This window comes from Falco naumanni, chromosome 6 (assembly GCF_017639655.2).
Source record: "Falco naumanni isolate bFalNau1 chromosome 6, bFalNau1.pat, whole genome shotgun sequence".
Lineage (NCBI taxonomy): Eukaryota > Metazoa > Chordata > Aves > Falconiformes > Falconidae > Falco > Falco naumanni.
In genome coordinates, this window is record NC_054059.1 from 64,911,993 (window position 1) to 64,939,726 (window position 27,734).

At 42.1% G+C, this 27,734-nt stretch overlaps 1 protein-coding gene and 1 long non-coding RNA gene across 6 annotated transcripts in view; one reads left to right on the top strand and one right to left on the bottom strand.

Moving 5' to 3' along the window:
• LOC121089868 lies at positions 1-27,032 on the bottom strand. 3 transcript variants are annotated; one of them, XR_005828405.1, is made up of 5 exons: positions 26,232-27,032; positions 14,294-14,353; positions 13,060-13,282; positions 7,477-12,048; positions 1-3,187 (listed from the first exon to the last, which is right to left on the bottom strand). It is a non-coding gene; the product is annotated as an uncharacterized LOC121089868 (long non-coding RNA). The 3 variants fall into 3 exon arrangements; XR_005828403.1 differs by having other exon boundaries at positions 1-12,048; positions 26,232-27,020; XR_005828404.1 differs by lacking the exon at positions 26,232-27,032 and adding an exon at positions 15,990-17,133 and having other exon boundaries at positions 1-12,048.
• The window catches only part of CDK19 (cyclin dependent kinase 19), a 133,241-nt gene continuing 130,900 nt past the window's right edge, over positions 25,394-27,734 (top strand). The window contains exon 1 of one of the 3 annotated variants that reach the window (XM_040597565.1): positions 25,394-25,753. Coding sequence is in view for 2 of the 3 variants with exons in the window: in XM_040597563.1 (XP_040453497.1) it covers positions 25,626-25,753 (128 nt within the window). In the remaining variant the exon portion in view is untranslated. The remainder of the gene's footprint in view (positions 25,754-27,734) is intronic. The other 2 variants (XM_040597563.1, XM_040597564.1) reach the window with 2 other exon arrangements.

Consider the following 27,734-nt stretch of genomic DNA (forward strand, 5'->3'; position numbering starts at 1 on the left):
TGAGGAAGTATGAATGTTTTATTGTATGGAAAGGACAATGATGAATTCTGTATTCTTACACAGTCTCTTTACACTTTCCCAGTAGCACAAAGGGGCTGTAGAGTTCTTGAAATGTCTCCCTAGGGAAAATTCCTTGTGTAGAGGTTTCCTCACTTTGAACAGCTATTTCGAGCTGCTGCAATGATCCATAGGGGGCTGTGGCAGCAAAGTAATTTAGGGCTGCCAACTTACATGAGAGGCATTGCCAACACAAATGAAGACTCAAAGATGGGATAAAGCTGCCCTTACCAGCCCTCCACCCAATGGGCAGCAAAGAATCGTGCTTGCTCTGTGTGGAGGAGAACATTCATTGCTAATATTTATGTAAAGGTTATGTTAGGCTAATTCTATGCAAACCTGGTATGTGACTGTGAGAAGCAAAAACTAGTGTGCTGTGAGGAAGAGCACTTTTGCTGTCTTGTTTTGATGGTTATTACAAGAACAGAAAAGCAAGTTGCTACAGAGCCAGTGTAGGCACAGAGAATGCACAACTTTCAAGGCATTTTTTCCCTTCCTTTAAAAACAAAAGCACTCATCTCTAATATTGCCAAGCTGGCTCTGCTCCTCCATTCCCATTCTGATTTGCTTGCCCCACTTCTCAGATTTCTGCTTACAGAGAGGACAGCAACCACAGCCAACTTCACAGTTCAGTGAGTCAAAACTCATGGAACAGAATTTCTCAGCAAATCTGGGCTATTATACATGATAGAAATTCTAAATTGTGTCATTGTAGTAACAAGCAGCAATGATCTTTTAGTAACTTGAGCTATTTTTAGCTGAGAAAACTGATTGCAAGCACCTCATGATTAGTTCCTACTGAATAAATGAATTTCTTGACTACAATGAGCAAATACCCTTCTAAATTGCATGAGGAAAGTAAATACAAAGAACTGTCCTCATGTGAAATCATTTTCAGGAGGCCATTATGGTTTCCTCTGCAGTCAGTTCAGATCTGACTGATAGTTGTAAGTATAGTACTGCCATGCAGTTAATCTCTTGAAAAATGACAACTGCTGACAAAAAAAAAAAAAAAAAAAAAAAAAAAAGGACATTTTGACAATTAAGTAAGTCTTGTAGAATTCTGTGTATGTTAAATCATAATAGTAGAAGTAGCATACATTTAATACTTGGACAGTGCTTATTATGTCTTATTAAAAACATGAAATTACTGAAGCTTCTTAAAGTTTAGCTTACATACCCAGCAGGAAATACTTGGCAAATAGAAATGTCACTCAGTTACATTTGGAAAAGGTGAATGACATAAAAAGGCTGTGAATTTCAGTTTTGGCCTAAATTGTAATTACTACTAGTTTATGTGTGTTCTACATGCCTGGATGTCATGGTGATGGGCTATAAAACCACCACTGCTGGAATTAACCAGTGTTAATTAACCACTTTTTTTTCAGTGATAGGTGTGAAATTTGCTCCTCTTCATCCACCTGGCAGTGGACCCATGAGCTCACAGTTCTTTTCAGGAACAGGGTAGAGAAGAGTTCTGCTCTAACTTTGTTCTGAACGATGCTTTTCCATACACTCCTGCCATTATCTAAATTGCCTTTGCTCCCATGATCAATCATTGTAGTCGTTAAAAACTGAGGAAAAGTATTCATTTCAAATCAATAGCAAAGTGCAATTTATCTTTTGCCAAGATTATCTTCCATCTCTCTCTATTTCATATTCCATAACACTACAGTCCTTTCTTTATTGTCTTTTGTTTATGGGGATGAAGAATCTTTTTTATTGTTTGCTTTTCATATCTTTCTGGAAGTCTAACTCAGCTTGATTTTTGGCAATTCTCACTTTGTCCTTCCTTTTCTTGATCCCTCAGATAAAATTTCCTTTGTGCTTAATCCTCTTTGCCATTTTGTAAATGTTTTGCTTTTTGCCTGTGGTTATTTATTCAACTAGCTCTCTTCAGTAGAACTTTTTCTGCTTTCTTGAGACACAAAGTTCACCTAGTTTTATCCTCTTCACTTAAAATAATTTTATTATCCTCAGTTCCTTTGTTTATCAAAACTTGTCTTTTTGAAATTGAGAATACTGCTTACTTTTGGAGTAGAAGCTCTTACCATCTTTCCCCAAATCAATTTTGACCCAGTGAAATTGTGTTATAACTGTTGTAGCCCTCTGAATACAGTAGCTCACTGAATACAGTAATGAATGTAATTCACAATATAAGGATTACAACATAAATGTTTTCGTTTTATCTGTGAAGATTACTTTTAAATGCTTTTAGCTCAGTTGTAGTTACCTTTAGTTTCTGTTTGTACCTAATTTACTAAACATATGGTATTATTCAATCATATTCTAAACTAGTTACAAGTGACCTTCAAAGGGGGGCTGAAGAAAGACAATTGGGTAATCTTGCTTGTTTCTTATTGTTGTTTTTTTTCCAGTGTTCTAAAAACTTCTGTCAATCCCTGCATTTGGATAATTAAAAAGTACATGGAAACTGCTGCTTGAGATCTTTTGCAGTTGTGTTCCTGAAAATGAAGAGACTCACTTAAACTTCCCTTATTCTGCCCTATGGCATTGGCTGTATCTGTAGTTAAATATTGAGTGAACACAGAAGAGGTCTTTATTAAAGTTTCTGTGTCTCATTTCCTTCGTGTAGATCGTTGAGAGTTCACATCTCCCCATTATCTTCTGATAATCAACTAAACCAAGAAAGGTGCAGTAGGCAAAACACATTATTTGCTTCAGAAAAAAATGCAAAGTTTTCTTATACTTTAAGGAAAAGCAAAAGCTCCATCTTTTCACATACCCAAACTAGACAGTATAAAAAAAAAATTTGGAGGAACCTACCTGGGAAGGGTAGGATGTCAACCTCACAGAGGAGTTTTATTTACATGGTTAACAAAGATGCACCCCTTTTTTTATGACCCTATATACAAAGCTTATGATCAAAGCTAAAAGGATTCTCATGGACACAACACTGAAACACTGAAAACCATGTTTCTCCCAAGAGTGCATAGGTATAGCCAATGTTCAGTTTGGAGTGATACTCATTTTATTTTCATTTAGTCTGTCGTGGAGGTAGGGCATGTTCATTCCTTATTGACATGATTGAAGAAAGCCAGGCTGTTTCCTCTGTATAATGGTCACTTCTGCAGAGACATCTGATTGTGACTGATTTATAATCAAGCTTCTGCAGGGAAAAATTAATCATATTTATCACAAAAATAATTAAAATATTTATATAGCTTGTAATTGCTTACATTGTTTCTAATTGCTCATTTATATAAAGAAGGGATTTACATTGGTTATATTATTATCGATTTTAATAAGCCTAAGCATAAAAAATCATCAGTTAGGTCTTAAACTAATGAGATTTGTTTAAAAATAATGAGATTTCAGACATTAATAAATTGGGATTTGACCTCTGGGCTATTTGTCAATGTGCACATAAGAAATTTAAAAAGCGCAAAACTGAAGCCAAAAGAAAACATGAGGCTATCACATGAATAGAAACACAAATCTTAAAATGAGACACTAAGCAATACTGATAAAAACAAAATGGCTCTTTATAGCGCTTTATGCACAGTGCTGGATTTCATCCATAGCAGGAAAGAGCTTTCTTGTAACAAAGAGGAGGAGATACCAGATTTAATGTGTAATTAGCTGGTTTACAATTGAAATAATTTATTCTACTCTACGTGACAGCATCATTTAAGTCTCTGTAGTAGCATTCCCTGTTGACAGTGCTACAGCTAAGCTGGTGTCAGCATTTCAAAAATAAAACCTTTAAACAAAGGTTGTGACTCATTTCTGAAAGTTGCTCTAGGATAAACTGTGACAGAGGGCATATTTTTGGATGATACAAAAAGTAATGTAGCTATTTTGGAGATTGGAAGGCAAAGATTTTACACAGGGTTGTACATAAGTGGAGCTGATCATAACATCCAACAAGGTCTGGCAAAAAATATTAGTTCTTCATGACTGCACTCCTTTTTTTTTTTGCTATGGATCGGTAGTCCTCAATTAAACCAGAGTGTACTTTGTGCCCTTACTTTTCATAAATATTTCTTCAGTAGTTTAATTCTACCACTCTCTCCATGTTTTCAAAATACTAAAATCTAAATTGCACAACTGTCTTTGATTGCAGCTTTGAAGTCATGGACCAGCTAGGCCAACTGTTGTCGAAGACACACATTGAACTTTTATTACTAACTGCAAGTGCAGAAGCGTTTTTGTCATTTGATCAACAGAGTATCTCATACTAGTGGTTTCATTCGGTGTGCAATTACAGAATACATGCTGCCTGGTTATGAAAAAAGGCACACATCTTAAGCAATACCATCAGGTTAACCATAATAATGTTTTGGGTTTTTTTAACTTAGTACTTGCAACATATAACTTCTCCCACCTACCTCTTTCTGGCCTATTTAATTCATATTTCAGCAAGGTGTTCAAGGCTTTTCTTGAAGAACTCTTTTGGTCTGGATACTCTATATCCAAACTTGCCTCCAACAAGGAAACGTGTTCCTTGTAGTAAGGGTGACATAGATTGGCAATGGTAGGAGATAGTAGCAATTTTCTTGACTCATAGTCACCCAACATAGTTGGGGATACAAGAGGTTAATAACTTCAAATTAGTTCTTCAAATTGTAGAGCATGACATACAAACATTACTTTGGATTTCTTTTCTGTGCTTTAGAGCAAGAAGTTAACTCAGACTATCTCTTCAATCTCTAGTTTTTAAGGGAAATAGCAAGATTTAGACATGTAATTTAAGAATTTATTTATCTGTATCCAGGTCTTTTTATGTCAGGAAAATAATGTAATGCAGCATGCTAACACAATGTCATTTGACATGACTATTAGAGTGATAAAGTTTTACTGTTTTCTCACTTTAATTTTTTAGTCTAGAATAGGATATATTTCAGTTTGAGAAGCTTTCCATATTTAATTTTACAGAGAAAACTAGAAAATATTCTTTATATAGAACCTCAGTAAGTTCTGTCCAGGTTTTGCCTACTTCCTCTGCTTAAGATTATCTGCTCCAGATCCTGCACCTTTCCCTCTTGGTGTATTCTTCTCAACTGTGTCTGTGTGCATTTGCTTTGTGGACAGTTTTAAGACGTTAATCACTCTGTGGCAAAAAGATTCATGAAAAGGCTGATCAATATTTTCCTTTGGTCAAAGAACTTTCAGGTTCTTTCTTGGCTTTCAGAAAATATGTATTTGAGCTCTTTGGAAGGTGTCATATGTTTCATTTTTGCTACGAAATGTCTGAAGCCATTACAGACACCACCAGAGAAATGAAACCCATTTAACTTTTACATATACAGTGCAGGTGTTGATAACTAAGATGTGTCACCCAGGGCTTCCCTTGGTGGTCAATGTAGAAGAACAGGTAGGTTTAGGGCATGAATCACCCGACTTACTTTAGACAAGGATTCATTAAATTTTCTAGGTGCACCAGAGGATCTACTTGTTCTATTGGAAAAGTAAGCATAAGGGTGACAGTGAAACTCTATGGTCAGTCTGGGAAGAGCGAGCAGAGAAACTACTTGCCTGTGCAGCAACGCCAACAATTTTATTATGTAGTTTCAGGAACACTACGAACTATGTTATAATAAATCATAATATATGGAATAATTTATTCTATAAATATAATTTATTTATTTAAACTGCTAAGATTTTTGCATGAACGCTGCATGAAACATGCCTTTGTTTCAGGGACTGAAAGATTGATGCATCCTTACTGGAGAGAAAATATTTGTAGGTTTCTTAAAGTAGTTTTAAAAAGTGGCAACAAAGACCCCTGCTGAACTTTGATCTGAAAGCACTTTCTTCCGTCTTTACAGCATTAGCACTGGAATTCATATTATCTAACTTTAGATGCCTGCAATACTGATGTCTGCATCTAGGCTGGTTCTCTAGACCTTGAGTCAAAGCACAGTTAACTGACAAACCCAAGGTTTAAAGATATGACTACACGAGAAAGTATGCTGTCAGCCTACAGCAGCTGACACTGCAACACCAGAGTACATTCACAGCAAGCTGCTCAGCCCGACACAACCCATCTTCACCAAGTGTGGTTGTACTGGTTGGAGCCAAGCCACACCAAAATGTGAGGAGGTCTCCCAGTGCTAACTTGCACTGCACTCCTCTGTGCAGAATTTATCCAGTGTCAAGATATTAGAATCAGTTTCCCACAGTTCTCCTTGCACTGTGTTCTCTAAAATACGGTTTGGTTTTTTTTTTTAAATAAAAGTCCATACTTCACGATTTCCTCTCTGCCATCAGCATGAGATCTGTAAAAGGTAATGTACTGTACATTTATGGTTTGCATATCTTTCACATATATGAAACTTAAGCAAGTCCTTCGAAAATGATGATTAGTGATGGGACAAGAATGATGACATTTTGGAGAGGAGGAAAAAATAATGCTATGGAATAATGATTCTGGGCCTAAAAAAGCATATCAGAAGGTAAAAATTGTGTGTTGCAGGTTCTGGGTAACTAGCAGTGGATGAAGAAATTCAGAGTGAAGAAAGCCACATAAATGAAATTGTATGCCGAAGAGGAAATGGCCCTGGCCTTCATTAAGAGACACCAGAGTGAGAGCCTCTCTGATGGCAGAGAAGCAAATAGCATTCACGCTGCAGAAGTTAGCAACACCAGCCTGCTTAGCAGATAGTGGGCAGTCAATTGGGCTGGAAAATCCACGCTGAAAACAGTTGTTGTGCAGGTCTGCAAGATCATCAAGCATCTCTTACTTTCTTGAGATTATGAATCAGGGTGGTGCCTGGGGAACAGAGGAACCTGAAGCCGGGGATGATGAGGTTGTGGTAGGGAAATAGGTTGGACGCATCCCGAGTCTGCATCCTCTGAATACAAATGTGCATATTTGTCCATGATGTAAACCTTGGCTGATCAAGGAAGATAGGCAGCACTTACAGGAAACACTGTTTTTTATTGAAGCATGGATAGTGAAACTTAGCCTGTGCTTTCCAAGTACAGAAACCAAACAGAAGAGATTGAACATTTTTTTTTTCAGCAAATGCAAGGAGAATTTGGATGATTTACTTAAAAATTCACAAGTAACACATCCTATTAAGCCTATTCTGAGTGAAATAAGCATGCTGTAGTAACTGTTGCATACTTTTAGTGCAGGTTTTGTGAGGCCTGCTTTAAGCAACAGGGAAAGCATGGCAGTAGATTGGCAGATTGTGTAGGCAAACATCCCGTGAGTTACTATGGCGTTGTTTGGTTAAGGGGAACGTATCCCTGCAGAGTTGTGTTCTCAGGAGGGCTGCGTGCTCATAGTTTTCCCATTATTGACCTTAGAAACAATAATCAGTTTCAAATTAACTACATTCATTACTGAATTCTCCTCAGTTTGAGGTCGGAGTCCAGATGCTGAGGGAGGGTTTGGAAATATCCAAGAGTACAAGAACACGCTTTGGAAGTGAAGAGAACATACAGCACCGATGCAGGGTTCTTCTGGGGGGGTCTGCCTCTTGCTGCCACACACATGGTGACAACCCACTCCTCTAGGAAAGGACCTGCAGAACAAAAGATCATCCAAACCAACATACTAATGTGGATGCACTCTCGATACAGCCAGAACATGCTCCTTGAGGTTGCCTCCCCCTCTCTCCCTGCCCCCAGGAGTTCATTGCTTCAGGCCCCACTCTCCTTGCAAGAACTGCCAGGGAGCCCAGTGCTGGAGCGGCAAGTGGCAGGAACCGCGTTGCCTGCAATAAGTCAGGAAGGGCAAATAAAGGGCAAGGCAGATCTGGCTGCCTGGAGTTAAAAACGAGGTGCATGGATACCTGGGACAGCTAGGAATGAGGAGGGAGCTGGGAGCCAGAACTGAGGGCCCTAAGGACAAGGGAGTTATACAAGGACATGAGTTCAAGCTTTAAATACCAGTGTTTTTACAGAAACTTTTGCTATTCAGTCAGCATTGTCATTACAAAACAAACTGCTTTTAACATTAGTATATGAGCACTCAGTGTAATGTACTCTGCAGTTTCCACTCAGGGAGAAAAGCTGAATTGGTACTATAGACAACTTCACAGGAAGTTAACTTTGTAATTTAAATATCCTTACTGAAAGCAAACAAATAAAAAATCCGTGATTTAGTACGTATGTGATCAGGAATTGATCAGCACTTTGTTGGATTGTTAATTAATGGCCTAAACCTCTTAATGTACTGCTAAGGCAACCGTGCCTTTTCCCAGCTAGCCGGTATGGTCTCCGGACAGGTAGTCAACATTTTGCTTGTTTCCCCGGCTGGGTGGTCAGGCTGGTAAGGAGGCACGGGGCAGACTGGGAACTACAGCTCTGCAGCTATGGACATCTGAGAAATTCCAAGGAGGAATTTGAGCCCTAGGGAAAGCTTGTTTCTTTTGCTCCACGACTCCTAAACTTGTTGTCTGAAGAGCTGATTGATAACAGATGCACCTATCTGCCTTTCTGTTTTTCTTGAAGCATATTGTTTTTATGCAACAGGATTTTTTCTGTGATCTCCCCAGGATATTTCGCCCTCCACTGTGTATGCTCCTGGTCAGCATTGTCTATGGAATAAAGAGGTTCTGGAAATGTATTAACCCATGTTTTTTCCCCTTAATCTGCATCAGTCCTTCAGCAATTACGGAGACTGTGTTTTTCTAGGAGCCTCTGTCAAAGGAGAGACTGTTAGATTTGCTGGGTAACAGGAAGGAGAAGGAATTTGGAAATTCCTGAGACAAACTTCTCTGCAGGAAGGTCTGTCTCCTTCCAGACAGCTTGCTCTGGGAAAAGGCATGACTGTAGGGGTGCAAAATTGCTGGGGGTTGCCTATGAGTCCTATGAAGGGGGGAACTGATATCAGGGATCTTAAAAGTATGAGCACTGGAACAGTGTAGTCAGTACAGGAAGGAGTGGTTATGACCACTACAATGTCCCCAGCAGTGACAATGGCCCTGGTACACAAAGTTGCAGGTTCCCAACCATATGTACTGGGAAGATCCAAGGGCATATCTTCATGGAGTGAAGATAAAAGCATGGAAACCTAAGAAAATTATGCAGAGGGATCAAAAAGGATACAGGAGGATAAAAAAGCCCATTTTTCTATGGGTAAAATATATATTCTGAGGATATTGGAACGTTCCCCTTGTCTGAAAGCCAAAGAAAAGCAAGCTACCATTCAAAAGCTTGTTCCTTTGTTACGCTAAGCCACAAAAAAAAAAGAAAAGGCTGTTCCTTTTAAGAGAAAAAAGTCAAGTTCAAGCACTGCCACAAAGGAAAAAGCATACCTTTTAAAGTAAAATGCGGTAGGACATCCTTGAGCTCCTGTCCCCTCTTCTTGCTGTACTCACCTTGACTCCCTGGGAGTCTGTCTCTAATCCCACCCCATCTCAAGGAACCCCCGGCCCTCCACACCAATGCCTGCTCTCTGCTTGTGCTTTGGAGGTGGGGGTTTTGTTCCATTTCAAGTGTGAGTTGTTTGGGGGAATTCTGTTATTCAGGCAACACAAAAGCTGAGTTTTTGCATCGGTTTGGTCGTGGAAATTTGGCTAACTATGACAAAGGTTAACCCTTTAATTGTGGTAGAGTATGCACCTTTTCATTACAGGTTCAAGAGAATAAATAAAGAGTGACTCAGTGCTATGGCATCACTGTGGAGGTCAACCAGCAGAGCGTACTCTCTGCAGTCTCCTCTCATATGCTTTTCCTGATGCTGTATTAATTAAAAGCAAATACATTTATGATCAATAGTCTGTCTGCAGGTCATAGAAAAATAAGTGGTAGGCCCTTCCAAGACCTGCTGTACCAGAGAAATGCGAGGTACAAAACATGCTTAAACAAGAACAGGGCCTTTGGCTTCTAGAATTACATCCAGCTTTAATAGAAACTGCAGCTATTAATGGGCTCTCACATAATACAACAGAGTTACTTAAGCAGGATTGTTTATTCCCACTCCTACCAAAAGCTCTGGCTGAGCCCAGTTCAGTTAGGTGTTAAATATGATTAACTGCAGTGGCTTTGGGTGGCTTAACATTGTATTTCCAACACCTGGTTTCTTACAGTGCTGCAATACACGAGGCAATCTGAAGATAATACAGGTATTGATTTTTTTAAATGACACGAGTGCATTTACTGGAAAACACCAGTATAAAAAAAGCAAGACCATGTATGATTATTATCAGCATGTAAGATAATGTAATCAACATAATACAAAAGTAGCATTCTTAGCATGAGACTAAAGCGGTTAATTTTGCCATGCAATTGCAACTGATAAGGGGACTATACAAAGGCTGAAACCATTCTGAAAACATGCCAGCACACAGCTTAGGTGCTACATTGTTTCAAAAATCAATAGAGACAACAAATCCATTGTTCTCTGGATTTTATGCTAAATTTCTGGAAGGCACAACTGGCTCTCACACACCTTCAGCCTGTCAATTGAACCAGAGACTGTCTTCCTGTCAAACCCTACCTCCAATGGGACTGTTTGCAAGGAATGGCAAAGCTCGCGCACAAATTTGGCGTGCTGAGCATTGGGTTTCTGTAGCTCTTCTGGGGCACGTTGCTCCCTGGACTGATTTAACACGGTATGTGAGACTTCATACAGATGGTTACCAGGTATTTCTGTCTGTCAGGGACACACCTTGGACCAGCTGCTGAACTATCCTGAATTTTCTACATAATTGCGGTAGCGGTAGCAGATGGGCATCTCGCTGAGGTAACGTGGAGGTGCAGGGTCTGCAGTCCCTGCAGCACAGCCACAGGGGTGAGCTGCTTGAACGCAGGGCAGTGAGAAACACAGGTCAAATGCTCGGTGCCAGGAGTTGAGATCATCTGTTTTGAAAAACAGGGATATGCCACTCCCTTTTATTCTGTCAACAAGGGCGGTGGTGCAAGGTGGCCTCTACTATGCAAGAGAGTGCGGTGACAATGGGACCCACTGTAGCCTGCCCATCCACAGCACCAAATGGCCCAGTCGTTTTGAGCTGCTGAACACTACGGAGCCATGTTTTGTCAAACCCTTCCTGAGACAAGGTGTACGTCAAGTTTTTTTGTGTCTTGACTTTTAACAGGAAGCACTGTTTTTTTGCTTAAGGTGTAGTTCGTCTTCAGGGTCCTTCTCATGGGTTTCTGGTGCCTGAGCTGGGAAGATATGTACATTTTCCACCAAACTCTCTCTGTTATGCAAGGTTATTCTAATGGAAAAACAGGAAAGGGTAGCAGTAATCCCATTAACTCCAGCAGTATTAAATAATTATTATGGCTGTCAGTGTGCAGTCCCAGAATTTACCTCTGCTCTGGGATACCCTTACACAGTATACCATCATTATCAGGATATCAGCTCCTGCCACCTCTTTTTGGTACCTGTCAAAATGTTTTTATTCCAGTAAACTAAGCCTTGGCTAGAAAAAGTAGATAGATTCATGTCTTAATGTATGATCTTTCTTATGTCTCATCTAAATTTTTTTTAATGCTGCCTCTAAATTATTTAAATCAAAAAATTACGCTTCTTGCATGCATATGCTGGGCTTGCTAATTTTTATATTAGCAGGCTCTTTCTTTTTTTCATATTAATTACAGTATAGCTTTCAGAATGACTTAAGCTTCAAATCCTCTGACTAAGAAAGATATCTGAATTTGCTATTTTCATGCAGAAATTGCCCCACAGGATAAAATGATTGGATTTGTTATAAGATTACAAAGAAGGAACCTCCTACCAGGATCAGAGTGCTGTAAAATATTTGCATTCCTAAGGCATGTAGAGTGCCTAAGTGGAGCTTTTACCAAGTATTAAGCCAATACTGAAGTCTCTGATGCTGCTTTTGGCAAGACTGTCATTCAGTTCTTATTATGTTACGGGCTGACAAACACAGTATGGGATTATTTGCCTACCATGTGTCTGCAGGCACCGGCAAGGGCTCAAATCTGCATTACTTGCCTGCAAGTATTTGTTCTCCAGGTCAGTTGTGCATGTATGTATATAGCTTTACAACTCAGTTCAGTCAGCAGGATGGTAAGTTCTGAGGACTTCACGATTCAGTTGAACTGAAAAGAAAGAGCAGACACATACAACAATATGTAAACATGCAGAAAGCATGGTACTAAACTGCACCTGAAGGTTACAATTCAGGAAATAATTCATCGGTTATAAAACTGGTAACATGCAATGCTGCTATAAAGCACACCCACAAAATGAATATGCACATGGAAGAATCAAGGCAGGTAAGCACCTTTACCCATGTTACTGCAATCTTAACGATTAGAAAAATATAATAATTTTATATGTTATAAATTTATGCATTCAATATATATTTACATATAGTAATGACTTCTGGGTAGGTTTTTCAAGGAAGAAATTTTTTAGGTTAGGAGCATAATTTAGAAATATATTGTGTAACACATACAATGTTGGGACTGAAGGATTTTAATATCAGAAGTTATCTGTTTATTCTGCTGTTTCATTTGGTTTCAAGTTGTACCCTTTCGAATGCCACAGAAGGGCATTCAGGAGACCTGGCTACAGTTGGAGACTATTAGCACCCTTCTCATAGCACAGGAACAACATAAAGCACTTTACAGCCTGTCCCTCCCAGCTATGTTGCAGCTTCATTTGGCCCTGCTCAGTAGTTATTTTGGTGTTCCTTTTGCTGCATTAGGCTAATAAAGGCCTCCCAGAACTACTTAAAAATTGCATTATTTTACATTGCAGTATCGTTAGTTAAGATTAAATTAAAATTGTCTTGTGAGATGCCAGATAAAGAAAATATGTAGATAAAGATAAGAGAAGAGAACTCATCTTGTTTAATGCTTATATATTGGCTCAGGATGCTACACAACTTCCTGCTGTGGATTACGATAAAGTAACTTCCTGTATTAAAGTTAAGTTTATAGGAATATCACATCAGTGAAAAAAAAACCCCACCTTTAGAATGCTATAAATATGTTTGTACAACAAGGTTACCAGGTTAGCAGTGTTGATTTACAAATCAAAATAGCAAGTCTAGTACACAAGGCTGTGTGCAGTCAAGGTTTTAGCATGGTTTAGATCTGTTTTACCGGTTTAGCCATCAGCCAGGCAGTGGACTGCCGTCTCCTTCCCTACATAGGTGGAACAGTTGAAGATACAACATCTCGTTGCTTGTCACCATCCAGCAGCAGGTTACTGTTCCCACATGTGTTGTGCAGGTGCTCCCTTAGCTCATTCCCTTGGACACTTCACTGGAGGTTGTTCGTCAGCCTTGCTGGCACTGAGGGACCCATTTGGGGGCAGGTGGCAGAACTGTGAGTGGAAAAACAAAAGGGCCTTTGCAAAAGGTCAGTGACCATTTGCAGACTTAATCTGTGATTATGGTCTAAATGCATAGTAATTTAGATATAACAAACAGATATAGTTTTAAGTCAATATAAGAGAAACTGCACAGAAAATTTGAACTTCTTTAGTTAATATCACTTGAATTAAGACCATATAGCTTCTATATGTAGGAAAGAGCTCCTGAAGAGGATTTTATGGGATCTGGCCTGCTGAAAGCTCTGCAGTGGTCATGGCACAGCACTTTGATGTGCTTTTTATACATGAGCTAGGAAATCAAATTTCTTATATTCTGGGGCTTTCCTCCATCTTTTATCTTTAATTTCAATATTGTTTCTCATAAAGATGTGCAGAACTTCTCTATTGTCTCCTTTCTCTGTGAAAATGTATCACCTGCTGTGCTGCCTGACCAATACAAGCTATAGTCACTGCATATTGTTTGCTCATCAATATTTACGAAGTTTACTCCTTTATTTTCAGTTAATCCAGAATTGGCATAACCACTGGATTGCTTTCAGGCGTTAAGTTCTTCTTAAACATCTTTTTGACACTAGATGGCTTTTTGTACCATTTCAGTGACCTGACATACTTTCAATGTGAAATCTGAATTATTGACAGACAGAAATAAATTCATTTGTAATGCCACTGAGTTCAGCTCATGCCTTTGTCTTCCTTCCATTGAAGTCATATCAAGGTGAATTTGATGTTTGACTTCTCCACACCACCCCACTCCCCACCCCCAACTTTTAATGTGCTCTAGGAGGGATAAAGATGACATGCAATATCAATATTTAAGTGATATCAAGGAAAAGAGATTACACACAAAAGAAAGCATGCAATTTTAGAACGGGTATCATATTACCTGCACTATGTCAAAACCAGTTCTTTTTGTATCTGAATTTAAGTCAGATACAGTCTAGAATGTTGTAAATGTGAAAAAAGAATGCACTTAATAAAGGCAGAAAATACACTCATATATACACAGCATATGATTCTCATCTGTGGATGTTCAAGTAGAAGATCTTTAATATGCAGGAAGTCCTAAAGGTAGTGAAAATCTTTCATTCAGTAGGGTTGTATAGTATGGACCTATGAATACTTTTTTCTTTTTTTCTTTTTTCTTTTTTTTTTTTAATATACAAATCACCACCACCACCCCCACCCCCCAGGTTCTGATAATGAATTACAATTTTGTATATTTGGGAAATGAGGCCTAACCACAGGAGCAAAGACATTTAATATAGAGTCATGTTCCAGCTCCTGACATGTGATCCCAGTGTCTACTAATTTCTGTATTAATCCTAATAGATCAAAACAACTGTAGTTTTTCTGCTGTGATGCCACTAAGTGGCTTTGGAGATTTCCCTTGAATGTTGTAAATGGTAAGGAAAATCCTGAGATCGGTATTTTGCATATTGTCCAGATGTTCCTTTCTCAAACCTTATTTATAAACTCCTGGGAATTGTATCTATTATATTGTCAAAGGGAATTTCTCTGTGATTGTAAGCCTCAGGAAACAGGGCTTAGGTGATGTGCTCTTTGCCTACCCATCTTGCCAGACTCTCTCCTATAACTGTTGAACCCATAATTTCATTTCAGTTACATGTGATGCAGAAATAGAAAACTTCAGACTATGAGATTCCTCCAAGTTTCATAAAACATAACAGCTTAGTAAAGGAAAGACTACTTCCTTCAAATTGTTACCATGACCGAAAGGCTGCTGCCTGAACTCAAAGTTTATTCATCGTGTTTAGTTTGCTGGCAGCCAGCACACGCCTAACTCAAAAGCAGCCACATCCCCTTGGTTCTCACCCAGCTGGTAGCTGGGAGGCAGGAGGAGGGAGCTGTGGACACTGGGGGAAGGGAAGATTGATGACGGGCAAGGAGCCTGAGCTGTGGACACTGGGAAGGAGGAAGAATGGGATGCGGATCCAAAAAAGCCAGGGCTTCACTTCTGCCACTCCTTAACTGCACAACTTGATCTCTACCTGGGAATGACTTCAATCAAAAGCAACACATCATAATTAGGCAGACCGAAGTGAGCTCAGCACCTAAAATGGATTCTTAGTCTTATCAGCACAAAGTCACCATTTAAACAAATTTTCTTTATTTTGGTTTATCTTCTTTTCTGGAAGCATCCACTTCACTACATACAGTGTTCAGGGTTTCACTACTGATAACAGTTTGGTAATCTGCTGCTAGTCTACTGCTATTTTTTTGTTACCACTGATATCACAATTATTTCTATTTCAAGCATGCTTACTTCTACAAGCATGCTAAAGTTACAGCTCCTTGTGTTTCATCTTATACCAAATCCACTGCAAGTGATGGACTCAATAGGTTATATGAAGCAAGTTTTGTTTACACTAGCAACTATCACTTTGCAATAGTAAAGTAATAACAATAAATAATGGTTAATAGTCAGTGTCCAAAGTTACCAATTAGATTTGAGATAATCCTATTAAGGATGTCTAAATATTACTGTTCCTACTTCACTGACACAAGAACTGAAACACCTATGATGTAGTTTTTCTAATGGTAACAATGAAGTTTAGAACAGACTCTGGGGTAAACATGGTTCCATTAAATTCCTATTGGAGCTCCATTTGATTTAGAGTGAATTTCACTCCCTAAAATTTAAGTCTCCTTACTCTGAGATAAAAAACAAAAAAAACACCTCTTCATGTTTTTTGCCTTCAGACAGTCCTGAAAAGCTCAGGCACCCATAGAATCCAAATTCCTGCAGTTCCTCAGAAGTCACAGGGTTAGTGGAGGAGCCTGCTTTGCCATAAATTTACCCAATGGTAGGAAAACTTCATTCAGAGGAAGATTGTGGTTTGGCAGTCATGATATCAGACTGTGGCTATGCAGAACAGTTTCAGTCTGAGGAAGATGAGAGATGCAAGCTCAAATTCATGCGACAAACAAAACATGAGGGCAAACTATAAAATGACATTATAGGCTGTTGGTAAGCATTCTGCTGGAGGGTAGAGCTGGGTTCAAGGTGACAAGATAATTCTGGCTTCGGGAGCTTCAGTTTGTTTGTTTTTACTGACAGCTGGACATACAGAATGTGCAGGAACTGTATTTGCACTCCCTGCTATTTGTCATATGCTGTAGCCCTTGCAGAAGCAACATACAAGCTTAATGGAGTTTAAGAGCTATAGGTTGCCTATGCCTGCATTAGAGAAGCAGCAGCACATTTTATTTGGTTGGTTCACGCTGCAGGAACTGCTATTAGTTTGTTAAACTTTCTGAGATCCATAACTGCCTTCTTGCTGACAACAGTAGATGGGAAAGAGAAAACAAACTGTGACTTCTTCCACCCAGTCCTAACAATAGGCATCTGGTAGTTCCCACACAGGGAGTAAAAGACGAGAGCCATGGCAAAACAAGTAGCCCAGTAAGATGCATCCCAACTCCTTCTCATTCTTTCCTCAGAGTTTTCCTATGGGTTGGTGGGCTGACCCTTGCCAGCAGCTGAACGCTCACCCAGCTGCTCACTTACTCCACCCAGAAGTGGGATGGGGGAGAGAACTGAAAGGGCAAAAGGGAGAAAAACGCATGGGTCAAGATAAAGAGTTTCGTAAGTCAAGGAAAGAAAAAAAAAAGGGGGGGAAGCAAAAGAAACAAGTGATGGAAAGGCACTCACTCACCACCTCCCTCAAGAAGACTGATGCCCAGCCAGTCTGCAAGCCACAGCAACTTTGCAAAAACTCCCCCCTGCCCCGAATTTTATCACTGAGCATGATGTTATACAGCATGCAGTATCTCTTTGGTCAGCTTGTGTCAGCCTACTTGCTGCAGAGGCAGAGTGAGAAACAGAGGCAGCCTTGGTGCTATGCAAGCGCTGCTCAGCAACAGCTAAACCACTGCTGTGTTATCAACACTGTTTTGGTCACAAATTTAAAACACAACACAATATGGCCTGTTCTGAAGAAAATGAACCCCAACTAGACACAATATACTATCAGAGGCTACAGAACACTTTATCCTTCAAAGAAACATTAACATGGCAGTTGAAAGTACTTCAGCTTAGGTGCACTGATTTAATACTTTTGATTGCCTTAATTTTGCTGAATTTCTGTGTGTAAAATTGGAGTGAGGGTAAGACAGAAGCTAGTGATAAGAAGTCTTACTCATCAGCAAGGACATTGACGTTCTGTAGTAAGAGCAGTAATTGTCTATGGATGCACCACCCCCATAGTTCCCTTGCATCAACTCTTGTTTCTGCATCTTCTGTGAGGCCAAAGTCACAGTCACCTTCTTGATACTTTGTCCAGCCAGAAGCTCTGTAGAGGTCTGACAGTAAAATTTGTGAGGTCTGGTGGCAAGGGTTTGAAAAGTGTTTTTTTACAACAGTCAGTGTTCTGTGTCTTCTACATATGGTATTAACAGTAGGTGTTAGTCTCAGATTATTCTCTTTTCTGAATTGCACTGTCAAGATCATAGCCTGAAGTATAAAAAAATTTTGGTCAGTCCTTTTTTTCAGGCTGACTGAAATTTGACTGACTGCAAACTGTTTACTGGTTGATGGACGTAGCTAGTAAAGCTAACTGATAGTTTCAGTACTATTTTAATCTGAAAGATTTCCTAAAGATGGGGAAATATTCTGCCTTGCATTACAGATAGAAAATCTGGTCCCCAAAGAAATAAAACCTTGTAGGACAATGGGAACTCGTGGTTCCTGCTTGCATTCGACCATCTGGCTTTCCTTTAAAATTCAGAGTTGCTCAACTTCAGTGTTGTGAGCCAGCAGCTGATGCTGTCATTTCCTATTTGGCCGTAAATACAGTTCGGGAATCTAGATAATTTAGGATTTTGCCACTGAGGCATGGATGGAGTTAGGAAATAATAAAATTAGGGTGGAAATAAGAAAAGCAGAACTTCAGTAACATATCGAGGCTCTCAGTGTAGGAGTTCTTAGGTTTTCCTGAATCTAATTCCACTGTAGTTTCACAAAGCTCAAAAACATTCACAGGTAGGAGGGATCCAGCTCTCGGTTAACTCATTTATTTTGTTAGCACATCTCCTCAGATTGTAACAAATTGTGTTCTAGAGAATTCCCGAGCTGGAATTTTCCTCTGGACCATAGTACGCAATGGCCACAAATGACACAGTATTAATTAAATATGCCTTTTGGCTCAATCTATTTTATTAACATCACTCTCCCAATCATTTATTTTCCCAGCTAACAAACCCAAATGTATTTAGTCTCTCCTTATAGCATCACAAGAACGGCTGTAGTAGATGAGACCAGAGGCCCATCTAGCACACAATGAAAGAGTATATGAAAAGGGCAAGCAGATAGCAATAACCCCTTCTGTATGCCAGCTTCCAGTAACCTGAGTCCTGCAGACTTGCTAAAACAGAGGCAGCATTTTGTATTTAAAAGCTGCTAATGTATTCGTATCCCATGATTTTGCCATTTCATATTTCTGAGTTTTAGTTATCCAGGGTTGCATGTTACTGTAATCCTACTATATGGATTTTGAGATGGGGTTACTAGAACTGAAAGCAATACGCAAGTAGTGCATCACAGTTATATGCAGTACTAAAAATGTTTTTATACTATGTTCTGTTTTCTTACCCTTTCCCTAAAAAAGTTTACCTTTCTTGTACTACTAGCTACTTCTGAGCACTGAATCTTTGTTCAGAAAACTGCTCCACACTGACTTCAAGACTTGTCCTGACTGGTACTAGCTTTTAGAGTTCACTGTGATGTCTGTATATTTCTACCACTATTGGCATTACAGTGCACTTTGGAATACTGCTTTTCAATTACCACTACACACACAGTGTCATGGAAGCCTCTTGCAGTACTTTTCAATCAGCTTTAGATCTTAATTAATAGATACGTTCCTCAAATGTTGTCATATCACCATTCATTCCTTTTCCCAGTTCACTTATGAATTGTGAAAGCTCAGCTTTAAGCACAAACTCTCCTTAAGTAAGAACCCTTCTGTCATGAAAATTCATGGTTTACTTCTGTCTTTTGGGTTCTGTCTTTCAGTGGGTTAGTCCATGAAATGAGGCTCATTCTTATGTCATGTAGAATAAGAGAGTCATAGAAAAATAGGGCTGGAAAGAAAACCAAGAAATCTAATTTCTAGCCACTCTCCTCATCATGTTAACGTTACCTTAACTACAAAATTTCTGACCGAGGTTTACCTAACCTTTTCTTAGAAATATCCAATGACTTTAATTTTAGCCTAACAATCACACATTACCTCCAAACAATTTCATTATATAACTGTCTTTATTACTCAGAGGTTTTCTTATATATAAATTTTGCTTGGTACAGCTGAAGTTTGTTATGTCTCCTATCCAAAGATGACTTATTAAAGCCCTTTTAAACATTTGCTGTTGAAAACACTTGTAATAGGGCATCACAATCTATTTGGCTAGGAGGAACACCAAAGTATGTAGTTATATATATCTAATAAATTACATATGTTCTATAGACTTGTCATGAAATACTGTTCTATAGCCATAGGTTTTCTTTAGGATGGATTCCACCAGTACAGTGGTATAAAACCTATTATATCCAATGGAAAAAGTTGAAAACATAACAGTAGAACTTGATACAGTTCAGGTTATCTGTTTAGTCTGTTTCTACTGTGGGAATGGATTTAACTTCAGAAAGCTATCAGCCAGTGCAGGTTTGCTGTATTCTCTCTTACATGCTTCAAAGATAATTAAAGCAACGTCTTTCCTTTTTCATTACATGCCACTGTCTTTCCCATTTCATGGATAAAGATCAGTGGATTCTACAGGGAAGTTTTCAATATATTTAGATTCTGAAAACTTTAATGACTGGCAAGGAAATAGAGTAGGTGGAATATGGTGGTGCTGGACTGAGGATGCCAACAATGCAGGTAGACTGAAACCATGTATACTGACAAACCCAAGGAAACTCAGTTACACTGAATGTGCAGCTCCAAAATATGAAATTTTGGGCTGCTATATTCAGAATTAGAGTTTATGCTTTCTCCATAATGGGCAACTTCTACGTTTTTAGGATTCATGGCTTTCCCTAAATCTCTGCCTTGGGGTTATTGGCTGGCCCTCTAAACCAGCTGTCATGCTGATACTCAAATGTGATACACAATGACATTAGTTAATTGTATTCTCTGGCTTTTTGGTTTTTTTTTTATGACAAACTGAAGCAAGCCTGCTATACTGCGTGCTGTACCCCAAATGAAATAAGCACACGCATCTTGCTTCACAACTCACAGGGAACAAGTGGATATGCTAAGAAAGATATAAATGTGGTTACACTAGTTGGCCAGAGATAAGGTTGAGTCATAGTTGTGCAATGATGAACTGTGGCACACTGTGCACTGCAGAATTATTTCACTTTTCCTTTGCTGTCTCCCACTGTTTTTTAGTTGCTGAACATTGAATTCCCTTGCTTCTGTCAGGTAACTGTTCAATCTTGCCCATCTGTAAGGAGAAGGTAAGGAACAGCTTTCATGATTTTGTGAGGGTTTTCTATTTCTCAGGAAAAAAACATGGTGAAAAGCAGTACAGCCTATTTTGAGACCAGGTTTTTGGATTACACTCAAGAAAAGAAGCACAAGGTTTCTATTTTAGTACTATGGGGATTATAGTACTATAAAAATGAATTAAAAAACACCCAGAGCTAGCCAAACAATTATACCATGAGACCAGAAGTCAGGACTCCCATCTTCCATTCCAAGCATGCTCTCTAGATTTACTGTAAAATTTTGATAGAGCCTCTTAGTTATGTACTTTATTTTCTAAACCTATAAAATAACGTTAATAGTTCTATTATAGGTGTTTAGAAGTTAATTGACATAAAAGATTCCCCAAGTCGGAGTTTTACTGGGAATGATAATGTATGAACTTACAGCTAGTTGAAGACTTTCTAATCTGTATTTATTAGAAATCCTCTGACATGCTGTCCTACTTTCATTAGGCTCTTCACACTCTCACACTAACATGTCCAAAATTGGCAAGTGTATTTCTACATTTTTTGGAATAGAACTGTTAGCTTATCTCTGCTTCCGTAGAGATGATAATACAGTTCATGTGAGACCTCTGTTCATTCTGAACTTTCTCTGCTCTTACTCTTCAGACTTCTGAGATGCATCCTTGCACTCTTTAAGTGAAACAACATCAGCTTAAATGTGACTGACAAGTAAACATTGTTTGTATATGTTGTTAATGCCCCGCTCAAGATCTACAGGAAAAATGCTGTCTTGATCCCTGAGAATCCAAAATTTCCCTTTGGATTAACAAGTAAAAGCTTACAAAGACAGTAAGTTAAGAAAAGGTGCAACTACTTCCAGATGTGGCCTAGAAAAATTAAAAATAAACACCACATATTTTTTGGTCTCACTAATACACAAAGAGAGAGCTGTAAGAGATTGCCTACGACAGAAAATGCAACTTTCCAAGCCAGGGAATGAAGTTAAGAAAAGCTGGAAAGAAAATAAACCAGTGTATTTTATGCGCAAGGCAATCTGCAAAGGAGAAGAATAGTCTGTATGTGTCACTTCCTTGATGCTGAAGTGTTAAAAGACCAAATTCTTCCTTTTTATGTTAGAAATTAATGTCTTACTTGTCTTGGATAATTGCTTAGGGAACTGGTAAGAATACTCAGTTCCTCAACTTTCAGTCTTTCTTGACACACCTTTCCAACAGTCTGGGCACTTATTTAACCACGTGACTTGAGATTTGGAGGAAATGGTGATTTTAACAAGCAACAACCTGGCATCTTCAGTTAGGCTGGCAGGCTGAAAAAAATAATGCTTGCAATCTGCAAGCCTGCCATTTTCTATTTTCTTTGGTGGGGCTACTCAGACCTTCTGCATCAGCAAAATTAGAGAATGATAAGGCATTACATATTAAAAAAGTTAGTCATCTCTCTTCTGACTAGAAAGGAATAATGCCATGAATAAAAACCTTTCAAAAATGTTAATGTTATTAAATCCATACTACTAGTATCACAACCATTCTACTAACATGCAAGAGCAATGGAAATGTCACAGTACTGTTCTGCCTCTTGGCCTGTCTGCCAGCTCAAAGACTCATCTCTGCTCTGCAATGGCCTCCTGCCGCTGTTCCTCCTCGGGGAACCACCTGCAGAGATGTTCTCCAGCAGGCCTGACAGCATGCCCACATAAACCATTGTCTCCACCTTTATGAACTTGAAGTGGAATTCTGCCATGTGCTCCAATCTCAAGAAGAAACAAACATGCCCATTTCCATCTTTTAACCATGAATCAGTAAAACTTTTGCATCAAATAAGAAGGTAGCTTCATTCTTAACCAGCCTCTGAGCTGGCCTACACTTGGAGCTGCCTAGTTGAATCTGTGCTTTTAATGGCTTTTAAATGGCCAACATAACGATTCAGAAACTAGCAGCAAGGCTGTGTCACCAGAGAAGGAACAAGGGTGCAGATCACGTTCTGCATTTTCCATAACCAGCTTTGTACTAGTCCAGCTTCTACTGGAGGGGCTCGTGAGGGGAATGAGAAGAGCACAGTTTGTTTAGTCCAGCAAAATAAAAGCTGTGTAGGGGTGAGATTGCTGTCTATAAATACTTTTGGCAGTGGATACACACAGGGGAGCAGGAAGGGCTACTTCAGGACAGTATTTGCATGGGAAGAAAAGATGGATATGGACTGGTCACAGGGAAATGTAGGTTTGAAATTTTAAAAAGTCTGCCAGCTGCTTAGAGAGGTTTCTCTCAGACAGCCTCCCAGTAAGCTGCAGCAAGGGCCAAAACATTTACTAGCAAAGCATGAACAGTTTATGGAAGAAAGGATAAAATGGCTGCTTGCAACACTAGGGAGCTGGGTACAGTAGAAAGGAATTAAGCTGCCTTGGCTTACAAATGCCAACCTAGCCAGGCTTCTGTAATAGGGAATGCCATTAACCCTCTCACCAGCGCTGTGGACATACAATGAATTATAGTAAAAGACAGTCTTGTCATTACATGGTAGAATAAAAACTGTAGGAAACAAAAGCTTTGGTAATGAAAATGAGCAGTAACAGCTTTTTTTTTTTTTTTTTTTTTTTTCCCCGAAGAAAGCAACGGGAACTACTTGTAGCATTTATTGTTACCAACAGCAAGATAATCCTTATTCCTAGTGTCTTTAAGACTGAATGAATGTATCTGGGTGGCATTATCTCCTACAGCTACATGCTTCCCTTCTAAGTCTGTGTCCCTTTCTTTCAGCGTTGGCTTTGATTACTAGGTGACCAAAGATGTGAACGCTTTGCAACATTTAAACAGCTCTAATTTTAGCAAATGTCTTTAATGTTGACACTGAAAGATCAATGGTCCCCTCTCTCCTGTGTTTAGGAAATTTGCCAGCTCATGATTGGTTCAGAAAGATCTGTATCTGCAACTGCAGAGAAAAGCACTTACAGTTCTCTGGAAAATATTACTTTGGTAAAGGAGTGATGAAGTTTTCTGAGAATTTCGCTTGCTAGCTACCTGGCACAAGGGAAATTCTGAATCATCTATTGCCTTCTGGAAGAAATAATCACTTCAGAATGGTTATGCTCCTTCTGCCGTTGCTTCAGAAACAAACTTCTGGTTAGGACCTCATAACTTAGCTATGTGCTAATCATATATAGCCCCATACCTTATAGTGCAGTTGATCCTTCACTTTGTCAGCAGTGACAGCTTCACATCAGCTGATCTGCCCCTCCCATCCAGTGTGTTAGGTGGTGCAAAAACCTTCCATTTTGGTAAGTAATGCTGGCTGGGCAGGTGATGAACCGAGATGGTTTCTGTACATGGACATCCTCCATTTTTACACTTCCCTTCTCTAATTTCACTCTGTTTCATTCACTTGCTACTGACTGTTATAAACTAAGCTTCAATATGCAAGGTGGAGTTTATTACCTGCTTGTATGACAGGATATATATATATATGGTTAGCTCTGCTTGGTGCTTCCATAATGCAAGTATGCTTATGGAGAATGTTTCTCACAAAATCGCCGAATGAGAGATAGACATCATCTTAAAAGGCCTAAATACTTCTGTGATCTCAAAATACGTAGCATGAAACCTGAACGTGCAAGTAGCACCACTTTTGTCTAAAATCTCTGTGCTTGGGGCTGAAGGGGATTTGCTTTGCTACGATACCGTATCAGAAAGCCTCATGGGTTCGTATCTGAATGCAAAGGCTGCAACCTCCCCAGCGGTTCCCACTCCGAACAAGCGGTTTATTCTGCAGCGCCCGGCCACGTCGAGCCACCTGCTGCGGATCCGCGCTCCCTACGCGGGTCGCCCCCCCCCAGCTTCCCACGCCTCCGCCCCTTCCCTGCCCGGCCCAGCGGCCACGGCCCCGCCAGCCCGGCACACCCGCGGCCCAGAGGCGGCCGCGGCCTCCGCGCTGCTGCCGAGCCCTTCGCGCTGGGCGGGCCCGGGCCCCAGCGCCGCCGGCACGGGACACGACCCAACGGCCGCTCCTGCGCGCCGCCTGTCACCGGGCCGAGCGAACCGCCGCTCCCGGAACCGCGCTCCCGCCCTTCAGGAGAGCAGCGGCTCCTCCGCAACGCTGTAACCCCACCGAGCTCCGGCCGCTGCCTCGAAACAGTCCCCGGGCCCTGCCTCCGCCCCTGTCGGCGTCGGGCGGGGCTGCTGCGACGTCCCCCCCCGCGGCCGCCCGGAGACCGCCGGCGGCGACTCGCGGCCGAGCCACCGGGGGGGGCGGGGCGAGGCCGGCCAATCAGAGGGCAGAATCCAGCAGGGAGGCGGGGTCGGGCCTTGAGTGGCAGCTCGCGAGATAAACAAGTTGCCGCACTATTCGGCACCCTGCCGTCCGGTGCGCGCTGTGAGGCGCGGCGGGCGCCCGCTCTCCCTTCCCACCGCGAGCGGCGCCGAGCCCGGCCGCGCTGGCCGCTCCCGTCTCCGCCCGCAATGTGAAGAGTCAGCAAGTTCCCAGCGGCGGCTGAAACGCTCGGTGTCTCCGGGGAGCGGAGTGCGCCGACGCCGCCTGGCTGGGGCGGCCCGGGGCACGCCGGGAGTTGTAGTTCTGCCGCCAGCGCGTCCCGCCCGCCGCACCGGGGCCGGCGCCCGCAGCCGCACTACGACTCCCGGCATCCCCCGCGCCGCGCCGCGAGGAGCCCAGTTGAAGCGGGTGGCGGCGGAGCGCACCCCCTCCCCCGCCAAAAAGCCCCAAACCAAAACAAAAACAAACCGCCGCCCCGGCCCCCCGCCCGCCCGCCGAGCCCCGGAAATGGCGGCGCCGGGAGGGGGCTCCGCCAGCCGCGGGTGCTGATCCGGCCGCCGCGTCCCCTGCCCGTCCCTCCCCGCCCATGGGCAAGACATGGACTACGAGTTCAAGTCGAAGCTGGCGGCCGAGCGCGAGCGGGTGGAGGACCTGTTCGAGTACGAGGGCTGCAAAGTGGGCAGAGGCACCTACGGGCACGTCTACAAGGCCCGCCGCAAGGACGGGTAAGGGCCGCGCCGCCGGCGGGGCCGCCTCCCCTCCCCCCCGCGCCCCCCCCCCGCGCCGCCGCCTCCGCTCCGCTCCCCGGAAAGTTTCTGGCAGCGCCCGGGGCCCGGAGCAGGGAGGCCGCACGGGCAGCCCCGGCCCTGCGCCCGAAGCGGGCCCCGGCGCCCCGGCCCCGCGGCGGGGGCGGCCCACGGCCCTGCGGCGCCGTGCCCGTGCGGCCGCGCGTCGGTGCCCGGCCGTCCGCCGAGCCCTGGCGTCGCCTGAGGGGCGGGCGGGCCCGCCTCTGCCCGGCGGCTGCGCCCGCCGCAGCCCCCCGCCCGTGTCCCCCCGCCCCGGCGGCCGCGGGACGCGGCAGCACTCCCGCCGGCGGTGGCCGAGGCTGCGGTACCGCGTCCCGCTCTGTCCCCCCGCCGGCGGCCCGGCGGGCCGGGGTGCTGTGTCAGCAGGCAGTGCCGCTGGGATCGCCAGCTCGCATACCGGGTTTCGGGTCATCGCTTTCGTCTGCTCTGCCACCGCGTTCGTGCTGTGACATCCCGCTCTGAGAACTTGCAGGGGGCTGGAAAAGGAGCAAGTTTGATGCGAGGAGCACCTGGCCACCGGCTGCCCCGCCCCGGGCTCTCCCGTTCTGGCCGGCGTGGCCGAGTGGCCCGGGGAGCCCCCGGGGAGCGTGTGGGCCCTGGCCCGGCCCCGGGTACCCTGCAGCGCCCAGCGCCGCGCAGGCTCGGCTCGGCGGCCCCTTGCAGGCAGAGCTGGTGGCTTCGGCTGGTACCTGCACACAGGTGTGCCGCCACCGCTGCCTGTTTCCCGTGCGACAGCACGATACCTGTCCTCGTCTCCAAATACCTGGCTGCTGGCTAGACCCAGAGAGGGCATTTAGTTGTTACGTCCGTGTATGTTGGCTAAGCAGGGACTCCTTCTTTTCCCTTGGCAGAAGACAGCAGGCACCACGGGACAGGTGTCCCGTGGATGCCATTTTCACTGTACTGTGGTTAAGAGAGTGATAGGGAGCTCTGACTGCAGGTTGGGATTGCTTGGCTGGTGTGTGGTTGGGGAAGAGGAGCAGTCGTGAGGCCTTCAGTAAGGCTTTCATGCAGGTGCAGGTTCTGAATGTAGAATCACAGAACAGTCAGGGCTGGAAGGGACCTCTGGAGATCATCTCGTCCAGCCCCCTGCTAAAGCAGGTTCTCCCAGAGCAGGTTGCACAGGATCATGTCCAGGCCGGTTTTGCATGTCTCTAGAGAGGGAGACTCCACAGCCTCCCTGGGCAGCCTGTCCCATAGTCTGTCACCCTCAAAGTAAAGAAGTTCTTCCTCATATTCAGATGGAACTGATACAATCTTTTTCTTTCAGAAGAGCCGTTAAGCACTTTTTCACTGTGGTGTGTGAATAGCGTACAAGTACGGACTGTGTTTGCAGAAGTATTCTAAGCATACTGTGAAGTTCGATAAAATATACTTGCAAATTAGAGGTCATGCCTTTCTACAGAAAGCCAAAATGTAATAGCTTTCCATTATGGGCAACTGAAACTTTGAAAAGACTGAATATGGAAAAAAGCAATTTTAAAAATAAAGTTCTGGAAGTGGTTAATGGAATGCTTTAGATTAATAAAGAAGGTCCACGTTTTCTTCTGTAGGAATAAATTGCATTCATGTGTGTCGTGATGATTTAAGCTCCAAGTTAAGAGGATGTAGTATCAAAGTGAATAATAACTGAAAGGTAGCACACTAATTCAGGTGTATGATTAAATGATGGGAAATGAGCTCTGATTCTGACTAGCTTGCTCTGCAATCTTAATACTAGAGCATAGCTAACTTGAAAAGGAAATGTTAAAGCTTTTCTGGGTATTACAGCTGCCACCTAGCTCTTCTAGTATTTGTGGGTTTAGTAGTCATGTAATTTTTTTTAAGTTTTATTTGTATTATATATATGAGAGGATGTGGTAAGAAAAACACCCAAAATACTCCTTAAATATTTTTTGCT